Here is a 20,681-nt window from a genome sequence, read left to right as displayed (position 1 = left end):
TGTTTTGTGCCCGAATATGGGCCACCCGAATCACCCTTGATTCGGTTCGGATTTAACCCGAATCCGAATCCGAATCGATTTGGGGGGAAAAAAGGGCCCAGGGGCAAAATTTTGGGGTGGGGTGGTAGTGCCCAATGCGTGGAAGCTACCACCCCAATTTCAGGGGGATTGGGCAAAGGGCTGATTTTTGGTGAATATTGTGCAGTGTGGTAGATTGATTCATTCAATATTCATAGTAAGTGAGAGTGTGAAAAAAGTGAAAGTGGGGTCATGAGAGTTCTTTAATTGAAAAAAATCTAATTTGCTATCATTGAATGAGAATTCACACCTCAGAAGTTTTTCTGAAGGGATGTTATTCCCTTATTTTCTGTGGTGTGAATTCTCATTCAATGATAGCAAATTAGATTTTTTTCAATTAAAGAACTCTCATGACCCCACTTTCACTTTTTCACACTTGCATTTGCTATGAATATGATGAATGACTCAATCTACCACAAAGCACTTTATGAAGAAAAACCTCAGAAAATCAACAAAATCCAGCCCTCTGGCCAATCACTCTGAAATTGGGGACGGGTGGTAGCCTCCACCCATTAGGCACTATCTACCAGCCCACCCCACCCTTTTGGGGCAGATACACTTTCTGCCCCCAAACTGCCCCAAAGACACGAAAACTTCAGAAATTCCCCCAAAATCACCCCTTTGCCCAATCCCCCTGAAATTGGGGTGGTAGTCTGCACCCATTAGGCACTACCACCCCACCCCACTCTTTTTGCCCAGTTCCCATGCTATGCCCCCGAACTGCCCCAAAGTCACTAAAACTTCAAAAAATCCCCCAAAATCTGCCATGAGCCGAATCACCCGAATTTTTCGGCCCCGAAATTCGGTTGATTCAGCTCAGCCCCGAAAAATATTGGGGGACATCGGGGGTGATTCGGTTCAGCCCCGAATCACCCGAAATTGCTCATTTCGGGCACAGATCGATCTGTACCCGAAATTTTTTGCACATCCCTACTTGCTACCACAAGACCAGCTCTCCTCTCCAAGAATAAAACATAAATCACTCATAAATAGAATAAAGCATAAATCTCTCATTAAACATAGAAATCAACCAGTCACTGTGCATCAGGGAGATGGGCTAGGTAAGGCTTTGCTTCTCTCATAATACTTTGTGGCCATCTTTGGAAAACTCTTTCAAGGAACCCTCTTCCCTTTCTCCTACTTCCAGTTAGACGAGACTTTAGCATTAGATAAGTGAATAAAGTACTGAAGTTGCAGTCAAGCTGTGTTTTATGTAAAATAGTTAGATATTTATCTTCCCCCCCCAGGCAGAGTATGTCCAACTTGTTACTGAGCTTCGAATGACGAGAGCCATTCAACCTCAGATAAATGCTTTTCTGCAAGGTTTTCATATGTTCATTCCACCTTCTCTGATACAACTATTTGATGAATATGAACTGGTAAGTAGCATTATTTATTTTGTATTTCTTCATTATATGTCTGAACGACCTAGATGCTTTCTGTCCAGGTGGTGTACAAATATACCACAGCTGCAGTAAAATCAAATTTAAAAATAATAAAAGTAACCATTTTAAAACAGAATTTTAAAACAAACAAACAATTAAGTACAGCCAAATGCTTGAATAAACAAATATGTCTTCAAGGCTCTCCTGCAGACAGACATGGAAATCAAACCCTGGGGACCACGTTCCAAAGCTCAGGAGTAGCTATCCAAAAGGTCCAACTGAGTTGCCCCCAGCCGAGCCAGGGGTTCTTTAGGCTGACTCTTCAGATGATCTGAATAAGCAGTGGGATCTATACAGGAGGCAGCACTCTTTTGAGTGCCATGACTTCCCTCATTTGTGTTCATGTTCAGTATGACAGAGCATCCAGTAAGACCTGTAACTATACAGCTATTATAGTCATGTATTACTTGTAGCTTTAATTTTATAATATCTGGCTACTTCTGAAGATTTGATTCATCCATTTGATTACACATACACACACCACTACCCATCTGTTGATTTTGTTGCAGGTGGTAGTGGTTTTATGTGACTTAATTTTTCATCTAAAATGGCCCAAAGCAGGTTGAATGCAGATGGCTCTGAATTTTCTGTATCCAACAGGAGGAAGGTGCAAATTTGATTCAGTTTCTAATGTTTTGGATCGTGGTCACAATCTTTGAACTACTATTGAAGCTGACTGAAACATTAATTTGATGTGATTAACACTAACTAGTTACTAGTTTGGAATTAAAATTGTGAATAATGGCCCTTTGTCTACAATCTTGGATTTGGTGTCTTCCCTTTTTGAAGGAACTGCTGCTTTCAGGCATGCCAGAAATTGATGTGAGTGACTGGATAAAAAATACAGAATACACAAGTGGTTATGAAAGAGATGACCCAGTTATTCAGGTAAAATATCTATAAGATGGAGACAGACAATTATGTATTACAGATACTTGCTACTGCTGGCTTAAAACATGACCCAGTTACGTTTTATCATGGGAATGAGGCATAATTCTCAAATGCAGAAGTTAATTTCCAGAAATTAAATTACAAATGTATAAACATGAAGTTGAAGGAAAATACAAGCTAATTTATTTTTCTTCTAGTGGTTCTGGGAAATTGTTCAAGAATTGACTCAGGAAGAACGTGTGTTGCTGTTGCAGTTTGTTACTGGCAGGTGAGTTTGATTTTTGTGGGTATCATTTGAATGTAGGGATGTGCAAAATGTTTCAATGCTGAAGCATTTTGACTCAAAATGGACCATTTCAAGTGTTCTGAGCTTGAAACAAAACTCAGTTTAAATAAAGGGCCTGTTTCAAGCTTGGAACAAAACAACTCGTTTTGACTGAAATGTTTTGAGCGTCACTTTGCAGGCCTGTTTTTCCCTTGCTGATTTGGCTCTGGCACTGGCTTCCGATTGGTTTGCAATCTCCTTGGTTGGCTTGCTTAAAGATAAAGTGTTGTAATGGGCAACTGTGCCTCCATTGGCTGCGGGGGGGGGGGGACACAATAGGAGGATATTTCAAAATGTTTTCAAAGGGTCTGAGAGACAGAGAGAGCCTTTATAGTCTGCCTCTCTTGAAGATTATGCATCAAGAAGAGAGGAGGAAGGAATCCAGGAAGGTTTGATTTTGTAGTTACCTTTTCTCAGCACTGAGTATAGTGTGCTAGTGTGCTATAGTGCTATTGCTGCTATAATGATCTGGTTTTGCTGGATCTCAATTGACAGAGGCAGAACTTGGGTGCCTGCCCGCCTTGAATTGTGGTTTGTTTTGTTTGTGAGATAGTGTTGTGTTGAGAAATGGACAGCGGCAGCGTGTGTGTGTGTGTGTGTGTGTGTGAGAGAGAGAGAGAGAGAGAGATTTCTTGGTGATTCCTGTGATGAGCTCCATGACTGGTCTTGAGACTAACCTGTGCTTCACTCACTGCTCTCATCTGCTCTGCAATCTGAATTGCAAGGTGTACTCAGTCAAAAAGTGGCTGAAATTGCTCTAGTTGAGCTTATGGCTATGCCTGCTGCTAAGGGTGCTGCTATGGCAGCTGTTCTAATGCTAGGAAGTAAGGAGTCTTAATTGTGTGTGAGAGAGCAATTTTTACCAATGATGTTACTGCAGCACTGGCACTGTGGCTGACAGTGGATTCTGGGTCTTTTTTGGTCATTTTTGGACTATGTTCGAAACATGTTCTGTGTTAGGAGGTACAGATTCCCTTTTATTGTGTGCTTCTGCAGTGTTTTTCAAAGCAGGATTGCAAAATGCATTGCAAATTGCAATGCAAAATGTGTGTGTACACTGTGAGTGGAGCTTGTTCCACCTATAGGAAACAATGGGGGAACTCGAGAAACACCCAATTGTTCCCCATGGGTAGCTCCTAAGGACACCAAAGGGAGTTGTGTGATGGGTGCCACCTACCACCCAACCCACAAAAGAATGGGCAAGCTGGTGATTTTTAACCTTTCCCAAAACCCACATAGGATCTTATGGAGGTTTTGGGGAAAGGTTAAGAAATAGTTTAATCTTGCCCACTTGCCCATTTATTTTGTGGGTTGGGTGGTAGGTACGACCCATCATGCCCTACCACATAACCCTTTTTATTTTTATTTTTATTTTTTATTTTTATTTTTATTTTTCTTCTGTACTGCCCAAACTTTTGTCTCTGGGCAGTTAACACAAAAACAATTAAAACACACATAAAAGTTAAAACAATGCAACAATAAAAACAGCCATAAAATTAAAAACAGACAATTTTTAAAAGCTGGGAAAGCTTGGGTGAAAAGATGGGGTTTCAGGTGTTTTTTAAAAATTGCCAGAGATGGAGAGGATCGTATCTCAGCAGGGAGCGCATTCCACAATCTCAGGGCAGCGACCGAGAAGGCCCGTCTCTGTGTAGCCACCAGACGAGTTGGTGGTAACTGGAGACGGACCTCCTCAGATGACCTCAATGGGCAGTGTGGGTCATAGTGAAGAAGACACTCTCTTAAATACCCATGGCCTAAGCCGTTTCGGGCTTTGTAAATTACAACTAGTACTTTGTATTTTGCCCGGAAACCTATTGGCAGCCAGTGAGGCCCATCAACAGAGGAGTTATGTGGTCTCTCTGAGATGACCCGGAGACCAGCCTGGCTCCTGCATTCTGAACCAACGGGAGTTTCCAGACTACGCACAAAGGCAGCCCCACGTAGAGCGCATTACAAAAGTCAAGTCTGGAGGTTACCAACAAATGTAGCACTGTTTTGAGGTCATTGATCGTGAGAAATGGGCTTAGCTAGCGTATTAGCCGAAGCTGATAGAAAGCCCCTCTGGCCACCGCCTCAACCTGAGAAATCAAGGTGAGGTGTGGATCCAAAAGTACTCCGAGATTGCGAACCTGTTCCTTTTGGGGAAGTGTGACCCCATCTAGAACAGGTAGATCAAGATCGTCTCTGGAGTTCTGACTCCGCACAATAAGTACCTACGTCTTAACTGGATTCAGCTTGAGTTTATTCTCGCTCATCCAGCCCATTACCGCTTTCAGGCAGGCATTTAGAGAGGATATGCCAACTCCTGAAGAAGTTGACATGTAGAAGTAGATCTGGGTGTCATCAGCATACTGGTAACACCCAGCTCCAAATCCCCCAATGATCTTTCCCAGCAGTTTCATGTAGATGTTAAAAAGCAATGGAGAAAGTACAGAGCCTTGAGGGACACCATACTTAAGCTCAGATCTCGAAGAGCAACAGTCTCTAATTAACACCATCTGGAATCTGTCTCAGAAATAGGATCAGAACCACTGTAAAAACAGTGCCTCCCACCCACAACACTCTCAGACGTTCCATAAGGATACTATGGTCGATGGTATTGAAAGCCGCTGAGAGATCCAAAAGGACCAACAGAGTCACACTTCCTCTGTCAATTCCCAATTTGAGATCATCCATCACGCCTACCAAGGCAGTCTCCACCCTGTAGCCCACCCGAAAACCAGTTTGAAATGGTACTCAGAGATAAGCTGAGAGGCCACCACCCTCTCAATTACCTTGCCCAGCCATGGGAGGTTGGAAACAAGCCTATAATTTCTCAACACTTTAGTGTCCCTAGGAGGCTACCTATGGGGAACAATGGGGTTTTTACGGTTACCCCATTGTTCCCTATGGTCAAAACACTCAAGTTTGACACAAAACTCAAAATCTGCTTCGTGCAAATCCCTAGTTGAATGCAAATTATTACTACTTATTTTTGGAGGTTGTAACATACAACGCTATGTTACATTACATAAGAACATAGGAAGCTGCCATATACTGAGTCAGACCATTGGTCTATCTAGCTCAGTATTGTCTTCACAGACTGGCAGCGGCTTCTCCAAGGTTGCAGGCAGGAATCTCTCTCAGCCCTATCTTGGAGAAGCCAAGGAGGGAACTTGGAACCTTCTGCTCTTCCCAGAGTGGCTTCATCCCCTGAGGGGAATATCTTGCAGTGCTCACATATCAAGTATCCCATTCATATGCAACCAGGGCAGACCTTGCTTAGCTATGGGGACAAGTCATGCTTGCTACCACAAGAACAACTCTCCTCTCCTCCACATTGTTAATGCAATCAACATCTCATGGTGAGAGTAAGGTTCTGAAATGATCTCCTTATTATAGTGCAAACTTATGGCTAGTTAGTCCTTGGTCAAGTGGATAGATATGGTTAGTCATCAATGTCTGTATCATATGTATACTTATGTATCACATATACAACAACTGCTTTTCCAGTTTTTTATTTCTAGCAAATCTTGTATCACTTAAGGTCAAGTTATGGTTCTAATGTTATAGAACATCAGTTCCGGTATTGTAGCAATTGAAGAAATGTGCTTTAGAGTCTGTCTTGCGGTACAACCATTGATTTGGTTGATAACATGACTTGTAAAATGAATTAATCCCATTCCACTGCAGTAGCAAGATAGGGCATTAGAAACTTGTGAAATTTGTGGCAGACTCATTGTAAAAATATGGTCAAACTGTTCATTAACTGAGAAAACTGGGTTTTCTTGGTGTTCCATTTTGTTGGGTTAATTATTTTATTAGCAGTTCAAAATAAAATACATAATCTAAGCTGTTTCAGGACTTCTTGTTAAACTTCTAGATTTTTCATTCTGTAGGTTGAATTGCTGAGTGTTTTGCACTAATGAACAATTATTACAGAAGTGTGGTTATCCCTTCTATGATAGAATTAAGCATATAATTCTGAAACATTTACATGGTCTGTGTTTTTTTTAAAAAGAGATTGCTTCTAAATTAGGCATTTGATCAAATTTGGAAAAGCCCTATTAACCCCACCCCCCACCCCGAGCAAAATCTTTCTATTATATTTTGCTGTTTTTCCCAACTGACAGCCTTTAACTTAAATTTGAGAAATAATTAACAGTTTGGGAACACAGATTTTAATCCATAATACTTTTGTGATACATTATATTTTAAAAATGCTTTCATATTTTCAAATTACTGTATATTTGATCTAAATATGCCAAAATTATCCAGATATTTCATTTTGGATCTATTTTTTGACACACGCAGTTCTTTAAAAACAGACTGCCACCATAAGGGCAGCCTGGTAGAATCATGTACATGGATTTTGTAAATATGCTTACTCAAAACACTCATCAGTACTAGTAGGACATGTGAATTTCCACAGTAATTATTAACTTTTCCTTTAGAAAGGATTTCCTTTGGAAAATTGAGTGTCGTCCCCAGAAAAAAAAGGGTGTGGGAGGCACCCTCCAATCTCAGAGGCAATATGTCTTTAAATACCAGTTGCAAGGGAGCAATAGTGGGAGGGGGCTTGCCCTTAACTCTTGTCTGTGGGCTAAACACGTTGCTTGTCATCCATTTTTCTTGCTTTTTAAAATAGCAGCTGTAGTCCCAACAAAAATTGTCCCCTCATCAGCTTCCCATGGTGCCAGTGGTACGTTACACCCTGAGCAAATATCTTGAGGTTGTGGGGATGTGAAGGGAATTTTTGTTGGGAATAAGGCAGAACAGGAAAGTGTTAATTTCCCCCCCTATCCTCCCCCCCCCCCCAGCCACAGTCCAGGTCAGGGTTCTTCTCCTGCTATTTCCAGGGTGGAGGGGAGAAAATGACATGTTTAAAGTCATATCTAATCTGGCCCTGAGAATAAAATAACTATCCAGGCAGTAGTCAGCAGTCTGTTGTAATGATCCATAAAAACTACTGTCAAATCTAGTTGCTGTTGTTATCTGTCCTTTACAAATCCTAGATTGCTTTAGGACCAAGAGATCAGCAATGGGATTGTCTTATTTTCTGGTTCAGATAAACTTCTGATTAGAATTTAGTGAACCATCTGCGAGGTCATTACTAAATGTTATATTTTGTAATTGTGATTATATATACACAGTGGCCTATAGTGTCTCTAATCAGAGAGAGAAAATCTAATGTACATTCTAAACTTCCATACTATAAACTACCTGATTCAGAGTTGTCTATGGAGAGGTTAGACTTTCCTACTGGGGGTTCAGTCCTACTTGTAAATCCTTCATATTCATTGTCTTGTGCATATAAAACATCTTGCTTGATGTTTGGGAAACTTGCCTTTCTGTAACACAGTCAAATTGCTCCCTAGAAGCCGTGTGTCTAAGAGGAATTGTGTTCCGATTTGGTATTTGCTGCTTGGCTCTCTGTGTGCAGGATTTGCATCGTAAGTTTAAGCATCAGTAAATATTTAGTGCCACTTGAATGAAAAATCAAATATTGCTTTTTTCAGCCAGAGACCATAAAATTAATTTTATTGATCTAGTAAAACAAACATCACCTATGAGACGTGTTATTTCACAGAAGTCTTCTAAGCATATTTTGTGCTTTTCTTCTTTTTAATTTTTTGTTGTGTTATGTGTAATGAAAGTGTGTGCATATTTTCTATTATTGATTGAGTATGGTGCTAAGATATCAGGCTTAATTTATTTTAGTAGGCGGATCCTGTACTTTATTGGTATATTTTCACTATCTTGGCCTTCTGCTTCTTATAACCCATGTTCTAAACACCAGACAAATTGAAGTGTGCATGTTTGACCAGGATAAGAAGGATGGGCTTCTGGAATAACATTTGCAAGGCTACCCATGCACAGTTTCTAGTGCATAGGACAGGGACTTGTTAAAGTATAGTGGAACAATATTTGTTTTCACAAATCTAGGCTGTTTAAACATCTCTTTAACCAGTTGGAAACACAGGAACAAGGGATTTTGTTTGTAGAGTGTTTGCAACTGACAAGAAATGCAAAAGAAGTTTGGCAGAAGTCAACAGAGTTTCTAGAACTGGAGGGGAACTATTCTAGTGTTAGAGTGGAAAAATTTGATTGGGTTATGCTTTTGGGAGACAAAATAAGCCTGATTTCTTTAGTTCCTTCTTAGTTCCCTCCTTCCACATAATTTAGATAAAGCTGCTGTCTGAATTTATTTTTTGCTATCAGTTTTCAAGATGAGTGTCTGAAAATGCCACTATTTTAAAAAGTTAGAATGAATATTTTTCTGTGGTGAATTGGAACAGTTACTACCTCTCATAGCTATTGTAACAGAGGCTCATATAAAACTTTTAGTATGAATTAGGAAAGGAACAAAGAAGTATAATCTGTTAATGTTTTTCATTTGGAAACAGGGTCCACTTGTAAATGCTACAAATTTTGGCAAACTGTATTTTGCCAAATGTCATGAAAGTCAAGGGATTCAAGTCTACACTCCTATAGATATCAAAAGTAGTAGTAGTAATAATAATAAATCAAATGCTACAAGCAGGAAATTAGCTAGATAGGCAATTAGAACATTACATGGCAAAAGTTGTAAAAAGAGTACTAAAAAACCCCCAGAATGTTGCAGGAAAGATGAATAGATTATTTGACTATTTTCAGAAGAGATTCACAATGGAGCCATTTGTTTTCTGGAAGTCAGAAAGCAGTGCCCCCTATCCCAAACTTCCCCAGGCGATCCAGAAGGATACCATGGTTGATGGTATTGAACGCTGCCGAGAGATCCAGAAGAACAAGCAGAGTCACACTCCCTCTGTTGATTCCCCGGTAAAGGTCATCCATCAGGCTGACCAAGGCTGTCTCAACCCCATAACCACCTCTAAAGCCAGTTTGAAATGGGTCTAGATAATCAGTTTCCTCCAAGACTGCCTGGAGCTGGTCGGCCACCACTCTCTCAATCACCTTGCCCAACCAAGGGAGTTGTAACTTGGCCTATAACTGTCCATCGCTAAGGGATCCAGAGAAGGCTTCTTTAGGAGTGGTCTAACCAATGCTTCCTTCAAACAAGGGGGCACCCTACCCTCCCTCAGCGATGCATTTATGATATTAACTAGGCCATCCCCAACAATCTCCCTGCTAGATAGAAGCAGCCAATTGTTGAATCCCCAAGGGTTTACCATTGCCATCTCCTGCGCAGTTTGAGATGATGCCTTTCAGCATTTTCCTATATTGCTGCTGCCTGATATAGGTATTTCCCATAGTCTGGGAAATATACCAGTGGGGATTCAAACAGGCAACCTCTTACTCCCTAGGCAAGTTACTTCCCCACTGCGCCATTAGGTGGCTGATGCCAAATAGACGTGACCAAATACGAAGTTTTGGAACCAAAACCATGTTAACTGATATATGAGCTTATATTCTGTATTTCTGTGTTTTGCTATATGGAAAGTACTTCTTTTAATCATGTGTTGGTATCTTTGAGCATTTGGATAAGTAGCATAAAATTGTTAAAATAACATACCTTTTAAACTTTTCTGTTAAATTTTAATATATATTCAAGCCACTCTGGCCTTTACCAGAGTGTTCTTTAAGAACTCTTAACATGAAATGGTTGATCTTCTTATAGAAAACAAGCCTTTTAAACAGAGGATCAAAAGACAGCTACTGTACAGTAACATTTTTATTAAAGGTTGACTTACTTTGCAATGAAAGGCTGAAACATTTCTGAATACTTATTTATTTTATTTTAATTTATTTATTTTATATATTTTTATACCTCCCCAAATCTACATCTCTGGACCGTTTACAAGATAAAAACAACATTAAAACATTAGTTAAAAACAAAAACAAGAAATTTAAAACAATTAAAAAATTTTAAAACAATATTCTAAAACAACACTAAAAACACTAAAAACAGTATCAGTTAAAAGCCTGGGTGAACAGATGCATATTTAAAGACTTTTTTAAAAAATTGTCAGAGATGGGGAGGCTCTTATTTCAGCAGGAAGTGTGTTCCAAAGCCTCGGGGCAGCAACGGAGAAGGCCCGTTCCTGAGTAGCCACCAGACGAGCCGGTGGCAAATGCAGACGGACCTCTCCTGATGATCTCAGTGGGCGGTGGGAACGGAGAAGACGTTCTCTTAAATACCCAGGGCCCAAGCTGTTTAGGGCTTTATAGGTTATAACTAACACCTTGTATTTTGCCTGGAAACATATCAGCAGTCAGTATAACAGGAGTAATATGATTTCTCCTAGATGACCCAGAGACCAGCCTGGCTGCCTTGTGAAAAATTATTTCTTGTGAGAAAAAATATTGAAGATGCAACTTACTACTTTTGCAAGGAGTGTATTTCACAAAGCAAAACTGAAAACAGATTTTAAGCCTTTTTTTTCCCCCCCCATGCCACGGCTGTAGAAATATGTGTTAATTTTTAGCAGTTGAAAGCCCATGATTTGAAATGTGGAATTTTTACAGTCTGATTAATGTTGCTTATAAAGCATTTATATTGGATATGATTTTACTCTGTCACCTCTGTAGTATCTTAATGTGTCATTTGCATTTCTTGATTGCAGCACAGAGCTGTGTGTTCTAGTTATTTCAATAATCTTACTGGAAGCTCAAATGAGAAATTACCCGCCCCCCCATAAAACTAAACCTGGGCTACTCCACAGTGGAAGTCTGCCTTTCTACAACTTAAACTGTGAAATAGCATTTTTATAATGCATAAGGAATTGTTTGAGGTGGAACCTAGATGTGATGATGAACATAAGCTTGTCACTGAAAATAGCCATCCTGCATCATTACTTCTCCCCGTACTCCCAGAATACAGTATTCATAAAAAGATGTCAGATGACCTCATCACATTGTTTTTTCTTTACTCTTTTTGACATTGTTGACTTTCAGTGGAAAGAGAATGTCTCATCCTATATTGCTGTAACTACGTGTTTGTCCAGATCTGCCTGGATCTGCAAGAAGGCCCTCTTGGAAGAGGAGGAAATGCAAGTGCTAACCAGACTCTGAATAGCCAGACCTCTGAACCCCGCAACTCACTCTGAATAGCCAGCCGTCACTCCTCCTATTGAAGCCCATCAGGAGAACTTGGCCACATTGATCCAGCACCCCATTTCCAGTGGGATCTCTGTTCCATTTTGGGGACACTTCCCTCTCGAACCCCAGGAGTGCAGCTGATGTGGGGCCAGGGCAGGCTACCTGGTAGCCTATTTTCTGGTTGACTTGCTTGTGAGGAATGAAAAGAAGCTCCAGGAAGAAGCAGGATCTTGGGCCTCATACAATGCTTTAAATTACTGTAATTGTAAATTGCCCAGAGACACAAGTTTTGGGTGGTATAGAAATATTTTAAATAAATAAATTAAAATAATAAATATAAACTTCATCAGAAACTGACCTTCACTGATACAACAGCTCCCTTACTGAGCTCCTCTTGCCTCCAGTAGTTGCTCCTGCCTTGCTCTGCCAGACAGACAACATGATGAGAGGGAAAACTGCACATAGGGTTGCCATTTTCAACTCTGCTCTGCTCATCATCCTGCCTTGTTGCTATGATCCAGGCATTGTTTCTGCATGCAGATTACATTCAGCAGCCATGGTCTTGGTCCAGTTAAATGGTGGGAAGAGGCTCTATATTCCTTTCTTTTTCTCCCTGCCCCTACAGTGTAGATAGATTGTTTAATAGTCTTCCCATGAATAATCTCCTGGCTTGGAGCCAGAGGTGTGCTTATGCTGAAGGAAAACCTTTTCCATTCGCTGAAGGGCTATTTTTGACATTGCAGAAAAGTGCATGAAAAAAATGATGCTAAACCCAGAGAAGATCTTCTGTTTGCAGAATATTTTATACAGATAATTTGTATAGCCTACTAGAGTTCATATGCTACAGCTTGTATCTTCCTTATTCACCATGTTTCTCATGCTGGAACACAATTACCTCCTCACTGTGATTTTGTAGTACAAGAAGCCTTCCGTTAGCATGCAGCAGTTGATGAAACAGCACATAGATAGATAGATAGATAGATAGATAGATAGATAGATTAATTAATTAATTAAATTTTTGTCCTTCCATTCAGTTATTTGGTATTCAGGCCTGTGCTATTTAATCTTGTACAATCTAAAACAATTCTTTGTGATAATGATTAAAGCATGCTATGCTTTTCTGTGAACTCAGTCAGGTGGTAGGGCAGTATATTCAGCGTAGGGAATTGAGTGTGAGAGAGACTTTCCAAACCCTTCACTGTGTTTATGGCTGGTTTAGATGTTAAACTAAGGTCTCCAGGTCAGGGCTAGCATATAAACAACATCTCTTCATAAAAGGATGAACAGAACAAAATCTATCTGAGTTTGGTATTCATCATAAATTATTCTACAAAGCATAAGCAACAGCACAAGCTCTGATGCTGAGAAATTGCTTGTATAGAGTTAATGTTTATTTTAAAACATTTATATTCTGCTCTTCCTCCATGGAGCCCAGAGCGGTGTACTACATACTTAAGTTTCTCCTCACAACAACCCTGTGAAGTAGGTTAGGCTGAGAGAGAAGTGACTGGCCCAGAGTCACCCAGCTAGTATCATGGCTGAATGGGGATTTGAACTCAGGTCTCCCCGGTCCTAGTCCAGCACTCTAACCATTACACCACATTTGAAGGCAAAGAGGGCAGCCAGCAGAAGCTGTTAATGTGGAACATTGGTTAATGTTAATGGTAGATATCTGTTAATAATATGTAGCTACAAGACTGATAGTCTGTTCTTGTAACTATGTGCCTGTCAAAAAACAAAAAACAAAACTTAACTGTGAACATTCTCAGTTCCAGGGTACCCCATGGTGGCTTTGCACATATAATGGGTGGTAGTGGATTGCAAAATTTCACAATTGCTGCTGTGCCATATATACCAAATCTTCTACCCACATCAAGCACATGGTAAGTTAAATAGCTTCTTTTAAATGCATTAAGAACATCTCTCTCTCTTTTTTTTTTTTTTTTTGAGAGGGAGCAAGAATTCTCCAAGACCAGGAATAAATTCTTACATAGCCTCATTAGAGAAATGCTATTGATTGGTAACCACTGGCCAATGCAGCACTGGTTATTTTAGTCATAAGCTATAGATATTTTAGTTAGTTGCTCCACAATTCCGAGATAAAAATTCTAACTATTGTAGTATACTATATTTTAGTGGGCAGCAGTACAATATCACTAAGGGACACTTGATGCTAAGTTATCTTTAAGCTAAAATAAATGTATACGGGGAACACCAAAATACTAAAAATACAAACATAAGAACAGCCCTGCTGGATCAGGCCCAAGGCCTATTTAGTCCAGTGGACACAGTGGCCCACCAGATGCCTCTGGGAAACTCACAGGCAAGAGATGAAGGTATGCCCTCTCTCCTGCTGTTGTTCCCCTGCATCTGGTATTTAGAAGCATCCTGCCTTGAGGCTGGAGGTAGCCTATAGCTGTCAAGATTAGTAGCCTAATCTTCTTCCATGAATTTGTCAAAGCTTCGCTTAAAGGCCACCGTCACCACATCCCGTGACAGAAAATTCCATAGATTAATTAATTTCTGCTATGTGAAAAAGTCCTTCCTTCTGTCAATACTAAATTTCCTGGCAATCCTGACCCATAGTTCTGGTGGTCAGAACTAGGGAGAAATGTTTCTTTAGATCCATTCTCTCTACATCATGCATGATTTTATAGATCTCTGTGTCTCCTTAGTCATTTTCTAAACTACAAAGCCCAAGCCTCTTGTAGCCTTGCCTCATAAGGAAAGTGCTATAGGCCCTTTGTACACTTACTCCACTTCTACAATGTCCTTTTTTGATACGGTGACCAACTGTATTCAGTGCTCCAGGTGTGGCCACACCATAGATTTGTATAAAAGCATTATGATATTAGCCTTTTTCAACCCCCTTCCTGATGATCCCAAGCTTGGAATTGGCCTTTTTCACAGCTGCCGCACTCTGAGTTGATACTTGCAATGATCTATCCACCACAACCCCAAGATCCTTCTCCTGGTCAGTCACCAACAGCTCAGACCGCTTTGGTGTATATTTGGTGAAGTTGAGAGTTTTTTGCCCCATTATGCATCACTTTACACTTGCTAACATTGAACCGCATCTGTCATTTTGTTGCTCATTCACCCAGTTTGGAGAGATCTTTTTAGAGCTCCTCACAATCTGTTTTGGATTTCATTACCCTAAATAGTTTAGTGTAATCTGCAAATTACACCTCGCTGCTTAGGGGAATGCAATTCGAATGCATTTTCTCCAGGTACATTTCATCTCCACAGGTTTTAAATCTGAATGCAGATTTGAGAGTATGTCACATTAATTTTTTGTGATGCTGTGACCAGCATAACTGATGCATGATGCTGGTCACATGCTCAATTTGGTCTTTTGCTCTGATAAGGCTGGTATTCCTGTCATCTCACCATTGTCATGGATGGATCACCGTCTGCTTAAGGTAGGATTTGCAGCCACAACCCACCTCTTCAGGGGTGAAGGACCCATTAAGTTGGTCTGCCTGAGAAGGTTATTGTCTCCAGTAGGATTCCAAGAAACCCTGGAAGGGTTTGGAGGTGGCTCTGCTAGAGATTCTGTTGAAGCTCTGTTGCAGATATGGAATAATGAACTCACTAGAGCATTAGACACAATAGCACTCAAGCACTCTCTCCAACGTGCTTCAAAGTCAGCCCCATAGTATTCAGAAGAACTATGGGAGCTGAAGCGGCGAGGTACACTAGAGCACAAGTGGAGGAAGTCTCAGCTGGAGTCTGACAGGTTACCACACAGATCACATTTGAAGATCTATGCTCTGGCAGTGCAGTGGCAAAGAAGCAGGTCTTTTCTGGCCTCATTGCTTCAGCAAATTCACGTCCAGAAAAGTTCTCTAGGGTCTTGAGGGTTTATGCCCCCTTTCCTTTGAATTTGAACTTGGAACCATCTGTCACTCGCTGTGACGTCAATGACTTTTTTGCAGATTATATCTCGTATTCAGGCACAGCTGGATTCAACAGTTACTGCAGAGTCTATTGTAGAGGTGGCCAGCAACTCCTCTTATAGGATTGGATTGGATTGTATCACTTTCAGTTTGTGACTCCTGAGGATATGGACAAACTGCTCTCCTACAGCCTGCTCTCTTGACCCTTGCCCACCTTGGCTTATTTCATTGTAAATGTTTCTCTGAGGGAGGGCAGGATGCCTCCTTGTTTTAAGGAAGCTGTTATTAGACCTTACTTGAATAAACCTGCATTAGATTCCTTCAGAGTTAGCTAACCTCAGATACGTTTCTAATTTTCCGTGGTTGGGCAAGATGATTGAGCCGGTGGTTGCCTCTCAGCTCCAGACAGTTTTGGATGATTTAGACCCACATCAAACCCAGTTTTGGATGATTTAGACCCACATCACAGATGATTTAGACCTACATCAAACTGGCTTTCGAGTGAATTGAAACTGCCTTGGTCGGCCTGATGGATGATCTGCAACTGGCTATCAACAGAAGGAGTGTGACTCTGCTGATCTTTTTGGATTTCTCAGCAGATTTCGATACCATTGGCTGTGGTATCCTTCTGGATTGCTTGCGTGAGGTGGGACTGGGTGACACTGTTTTACAGTGGTTCCGTTCCTACCTCTGGTAGATTCCAGATGAAGACTATTGCTCTGCAAAGCGAGAGTTAAGATATGGAGGTTCCATATTGTCTCCAGTGCTTTTTAACATCTACATGAAACTGCTTGGAGAGATCATCAGGAGATTTGGTGCAGGGTGTTATCAATGTGCTGATGACACCCAGATCTATTTCTCCTTATCAGTTTCATCAGGAAATAGCACAATCTCCCTAAATGCTTGCCTGGAGGCGGTAATGGGCTGCATGAGGGATAATCTGAAGTTGAATCCAAATAAGACGGAAGTACTGACTGTAGGGGTGGGGAGGGGCGAGTCAAGACCCAAGAGTTGGCTTAAATCAGTGTTCCCTCTAACAGGGATTCCCAGATGTTGTTGGTTAAAACTTCCGGCATTCCCAGCTGCAATAGCCATTGATTGGGGATTATGGAAGTTGTAGTCAACAACATTTGGGAATCCCTGTTAGAGGGAACACTGGTTTTGATAGGCTTATTCTGGATGGAGTTATATTCTTCCTGAAAGATCGTAGCTTGGGAGTGCTCCTGGATCCCAAACTCTCTCTGGTTTCTCAGTTTGAGGCAGTGGCCAAGAGCTCTTTTTATCAGCTTTGGCTGATACAGCAGCTATGTCCATTTCTGGAGGTAAATGACTTTAAAACTGGTGCATATGCTGGCAACCTCTAGGCTTGACAATTGTAATGTATTTTATGTGGGGCTGCCTTTGTATTTGGTTTGGTAACTACAATTGGTATAGAATGTGGCACCCAGACTAGTCTCTGGGATAACCTGAAGGGACCATATAACACCGATTTTGAAAGAATTGCACTGGCTGCTGATATGTTTCCAAACAAAATACAAAGTGCTGGTTATTTGGGGTCCAAGGTACTTAAGAGAGTGCCTTCTTTGTTGTGAACCCTGTCACTTATTAAGATCATCTGGAGAGTTTCAGTTACGATTGCTGCCAGTTCGTCTGGTCGTGACTCAGGACCGGGCCTTTTTTGTGGCTGTCCCTTGGGCTTTGGAATATGTTCCCTGTTGAAATAAGAGCATCTCCTTCTCTGTTTGCTTTTAGAAAGACCCTCAAGACACACCTGTTTTCTCAGGCTTCTAGTTGAAAAATTTAAAACTCTTTAATGTGTTTTAATCTTGTGAGATTGTTTTTGTTTTATGAATTTTAACTATTTTTATACTGTGTTTACATTTGTGTTTAATGTGTACACTGCCAAAAGATTCACATACTAGGTGGAAATGTGATTGATTGATAAATTAATAAATGAATAGATTTGCATAAAACTTGTTTGTACTCAGATATTTTGTGCATTTAATGAGGATGCTTATTTTCTTGTTTCAGTATCAACATGCTGAAGTTGCCTGAATACCCAAGAAAAGAAATCCTTAAGGACAGGCTTCTTGTGGCATTACACTGTGGAAGCTATGGTTATACAATGGCATAATGGAGTCGAAAAACGCCTGATTACTGATGTGAAATTCAAAGTGGCCGAAATAATTTTGCTAACCTCAGTAGGAACAGGGTGGGAAGAAGAAGAGCCCTGATGGTGCTGTCCACAAGCAGGATTAACTTTGACGAGTTGCAAGTACCCTTTCTCATGCCCAATCCTGTGTATCACCCTGGGTCTGAGAAACTGTTTCATGTTATAAATCCAAAGTATGCTGTATCTTCAGTTTTTAAATAGTTCTGTATTAAACATGGCATACATTCCTCTTTGATCACTCTGATCAGAGCTTTCTTTCTTTTCAGTATGACTAGGTGTTATTTTAACTGGTCTGCAAGTTTGTGTTTGCCTTTCCACTCCAAGCCAAATCATTATTCACAGGGGTTGCAATCTGAAACACTGTAACCCAAGTTGACTCAGGATTTCTTAAGCATGTCTAGCAAAACTTTTGATATAGCCACTGAGTCGCTAATTTGCTCAGTTGATTTGTATGAGCTGTGCATCTTTTATGTAGCCTTGTCTGTGGCCACCGTAAAACAGCAGTTTGAGATTCACTACATTGAGCATCATCACTGAAATGAAGAGAATCTTGCATACTAGGAACTGGTGCAAGATTGCAGCCATTGTTGTTGTGTGTCTTCTTGCATGCAAAAAGTGCCATTTATTTATTTCCCCAAGCATTGTACAGAGTTCAGAATTAGTATGCAAAATACCAAATGTGATGTATTTTTTTGTGCTTACCTTATTGAAACATACAAAAAGGTTTTTTTAGCTTTATAGTATTTTAATATCTAAAAAATGTAAAAAGTCTATTCCATTGTCAGTAAAGAAGTCAACACTTCATTAAAAAAAATTATACATTTTTAAATGTATACCCTATTCACTGTTGAAGTATATGTGACTTCATAGCCTTTCAGAGTTTGTATATATTTTAAAGGGACGATCCTTTTATTTGAGGGTATGCCTTTTCTCATGCCTGAGCTGTGTGAAAGGTATGCATTAAAGTTTAATATTTTTATTGTACCTTATCATTTGTGTTTGTCAGTCTTTGTGTAGCACTGAATAATAATACTTAGCATTTCTATAGTGCTTGTTGAGTGTGCAAAGTGCTTCACATACATTGTCTTGGTAAAGTATCAACCCCATATTACCCCTGAGAAGCTGAGACTAAGTGAGAGTGGGTTGCCTAAGGCCATCTCATGAGTTCATGGCAGAGTCGAGATTTGAACAGGGGAAATCCTGATTTGCAGCGGAGTCTTTTAGCCACTACACTGCCAGCTGTAATTGGAAATGGTAAACATTTGCTTATTTAAGTAAGTAGATAGGTGTTTTAAGTGGTAGAGCAGGGGAAAGAGAACCTTATATTTAGCCCAAGATCTAACTGCTGTTGGATGGGACACTTTTCCTTGCCCTTGACCTGAAAACCCATTTACCATGGTACATATTTTATTGGTTTCAGCGCTATTTTCTTCGCAATAAATTACTTGAATCTAAGATAACTTGTCCACATATATCTTGAAAAACTTTTGTTTTCCTTTAAGCAGTATGATGCTGTAAGGGGTATGTGTATGTATGTATCAAACTGGGTCTCCCAACATCTAGGCTCCAGCACCTTCCCTTCTCTACCAGCACTGCACTGTTTTAACCATAAAGCCTTGTAGACTGAGCTCTGTGTCCATTGACTAATCTGTCAAAGATTAATCCTCGCCTGCTAGGCCTTATAATGCCCCAGACTTGCAGCCTGTTTCATTAGAGAAGACCTTGCCTATGCTACTCTTACTTTCCACTGTACTACCGCCTTCTTGAGCTTGACTTTGCCTCCCTGGCCTACACTATGTTTCTTTGGCTGTACTAGGCTAACTGCCCGACAGATCTTGGGACCTGACCCTGTTGTACCCTGGCAGACACTGATGCACACAGATGATGACTCTGATTTTCCATAAAATGGATCTTGGGATGTTGTAGATTATGAAAATGTCAACTCGGTGTCCAGTGGGAGTGAAAAAGGCAAAGTCCCATGTTTGGAACTATTAGTAAAGGGATTGACAAAGTACTGTGATACCATATTATACATACAAGTTTACCAGAGACATTTGACTGGCCACTGAAAAGAAAATGCTGAACTTTGGAACCATCTAGCAAGATTGTTCTTGCATTCTTGCCATTTGGAATGGTGGAGGGCTGGAGGAGGTACTCAAATCTGTGTTGGAAGGTACTTCTTAATTATTATTATTTTAAACCTGTAATGTAATCTGCTTTCCCATTTGTGCATTATGCAGATCCAGGGAAAGGGGCAGTATGCATGAGCCATGGTCATCTGTCCTGAATGATAGCAGATGAGAGTTCTGTAAGATGCAAAGCCAACTAAAGATAATTAAGAATACTTGCTTTTCGTTTTGTGGAAAATGCATTGACCAAAGCTAGTCATAGCAAACAAATAAAATAATATTTCTCCCCACTTATACGTAGGAACACCTATCTCTTTGAATGCAACAAAAGAATAAGTTTAGTGGAATACATTTCTTTGTATGTTAGACTGAGAAGGCTTTGTTGCCTATAGTGGAGTAAATGTCTTTCTTATAATGACTAAACTATTTATATTGAATATTTACTTTCCCCACCTTCTGTTCTATTGTAGTCCAAGCTAAGGATATCAAACTTCACATGCTTAAAAACAAATATAAAACTCTCAAAGAACCACTAGCGCAATGATGAGAAATCAGCATTCAAATAACTGCTCTTTCTGTTATGGGATTTGGAAACTCAGCTTTTGTAAAATATATTTTCTGGAACATGATGAAAGCATACCATTAATTTAAAAGGTTAGCCTCTAACGTGTACATATTTATAGTAACTTGATGTAGCAAGAATGGTGTTCTCAATAG

The 20,681-nt window shown here is 40.2% G+C and overlaps 1 protein-coding gene across 11 annotated transcripts in view; it reads left to right on the top strand.

Annotated features, from left to right (window-relative positions):
- Nucleotides 1–18,824, top strand: part of HACE1 (HECT domain and ankyrin repeat containing E3 ubiquitin protein ligase 1) — a 66,965-nt gene extending 48,141 nt beyond the window's left edge. For 4 of the 11 annotated variants that reach the window (XM_053255641.1, XM_053251509.1, XM_053253096.1 and 1 more), the window contains 6 exons: nucleotides 1,326–1,457; nucleotides 2,313–2,411; nucleotides 2,612–2,682; nucleotides 8,100–8,174; nucleotides 13,533–13,646; nucleotides 17,694–18,824. In XM_053255641.1, coding sequence (XP_053111616.1) covers nucleotides 1,326–1,457; nucleotides 2,313–2,411; nucleotides 2,612–2,682; nucleotides 8,100–8,174; nucleotides 13,533–13,646; nucleotides 17,694–17,796 — 594 coding nt within the window. In that variant the 3' untranslated portion in view covers nucleotides 17,797–18,824. The remainder of the gene's footprint in view (nucleotides 1–1,325; nucleotides 1,458–2,312; nucleotides 2,412–2,611; nucleotides 2,683–8,099; nucleotides 8,175–13,532; nucleotides 13,647–17,693) is intronic. The other 7 variants (XM_053257197.1, XM_053253923.1, XM_053254813.1 and 4 more) reach the window with 4 other exon arrangements.
- The last annotated feature ends 1,857 nt before the right edge of the window (nucleotides 18,825–20,681 follow it).

This window comes from Hemicordylus capensis, chromosome 1 (assembly GCF_027244095.1).
Source record: "Hemicordylus capensis ecotype Gifberg chromosome 1, rHemCap1.1.pri, whole genome shotgun sequence".
Lineage (NCBI taxonomy): Eukaryota > Metazoa > Chordata > Lepidosauria > Squamata > Cordylidae > Hemicordylus > Hemicordylus capensis.
The sequence above is the reverse complement of the archived record's forward strand: the minus strand, read 5'-3'. Positions and strand labels throughout refer to the sequence as shown.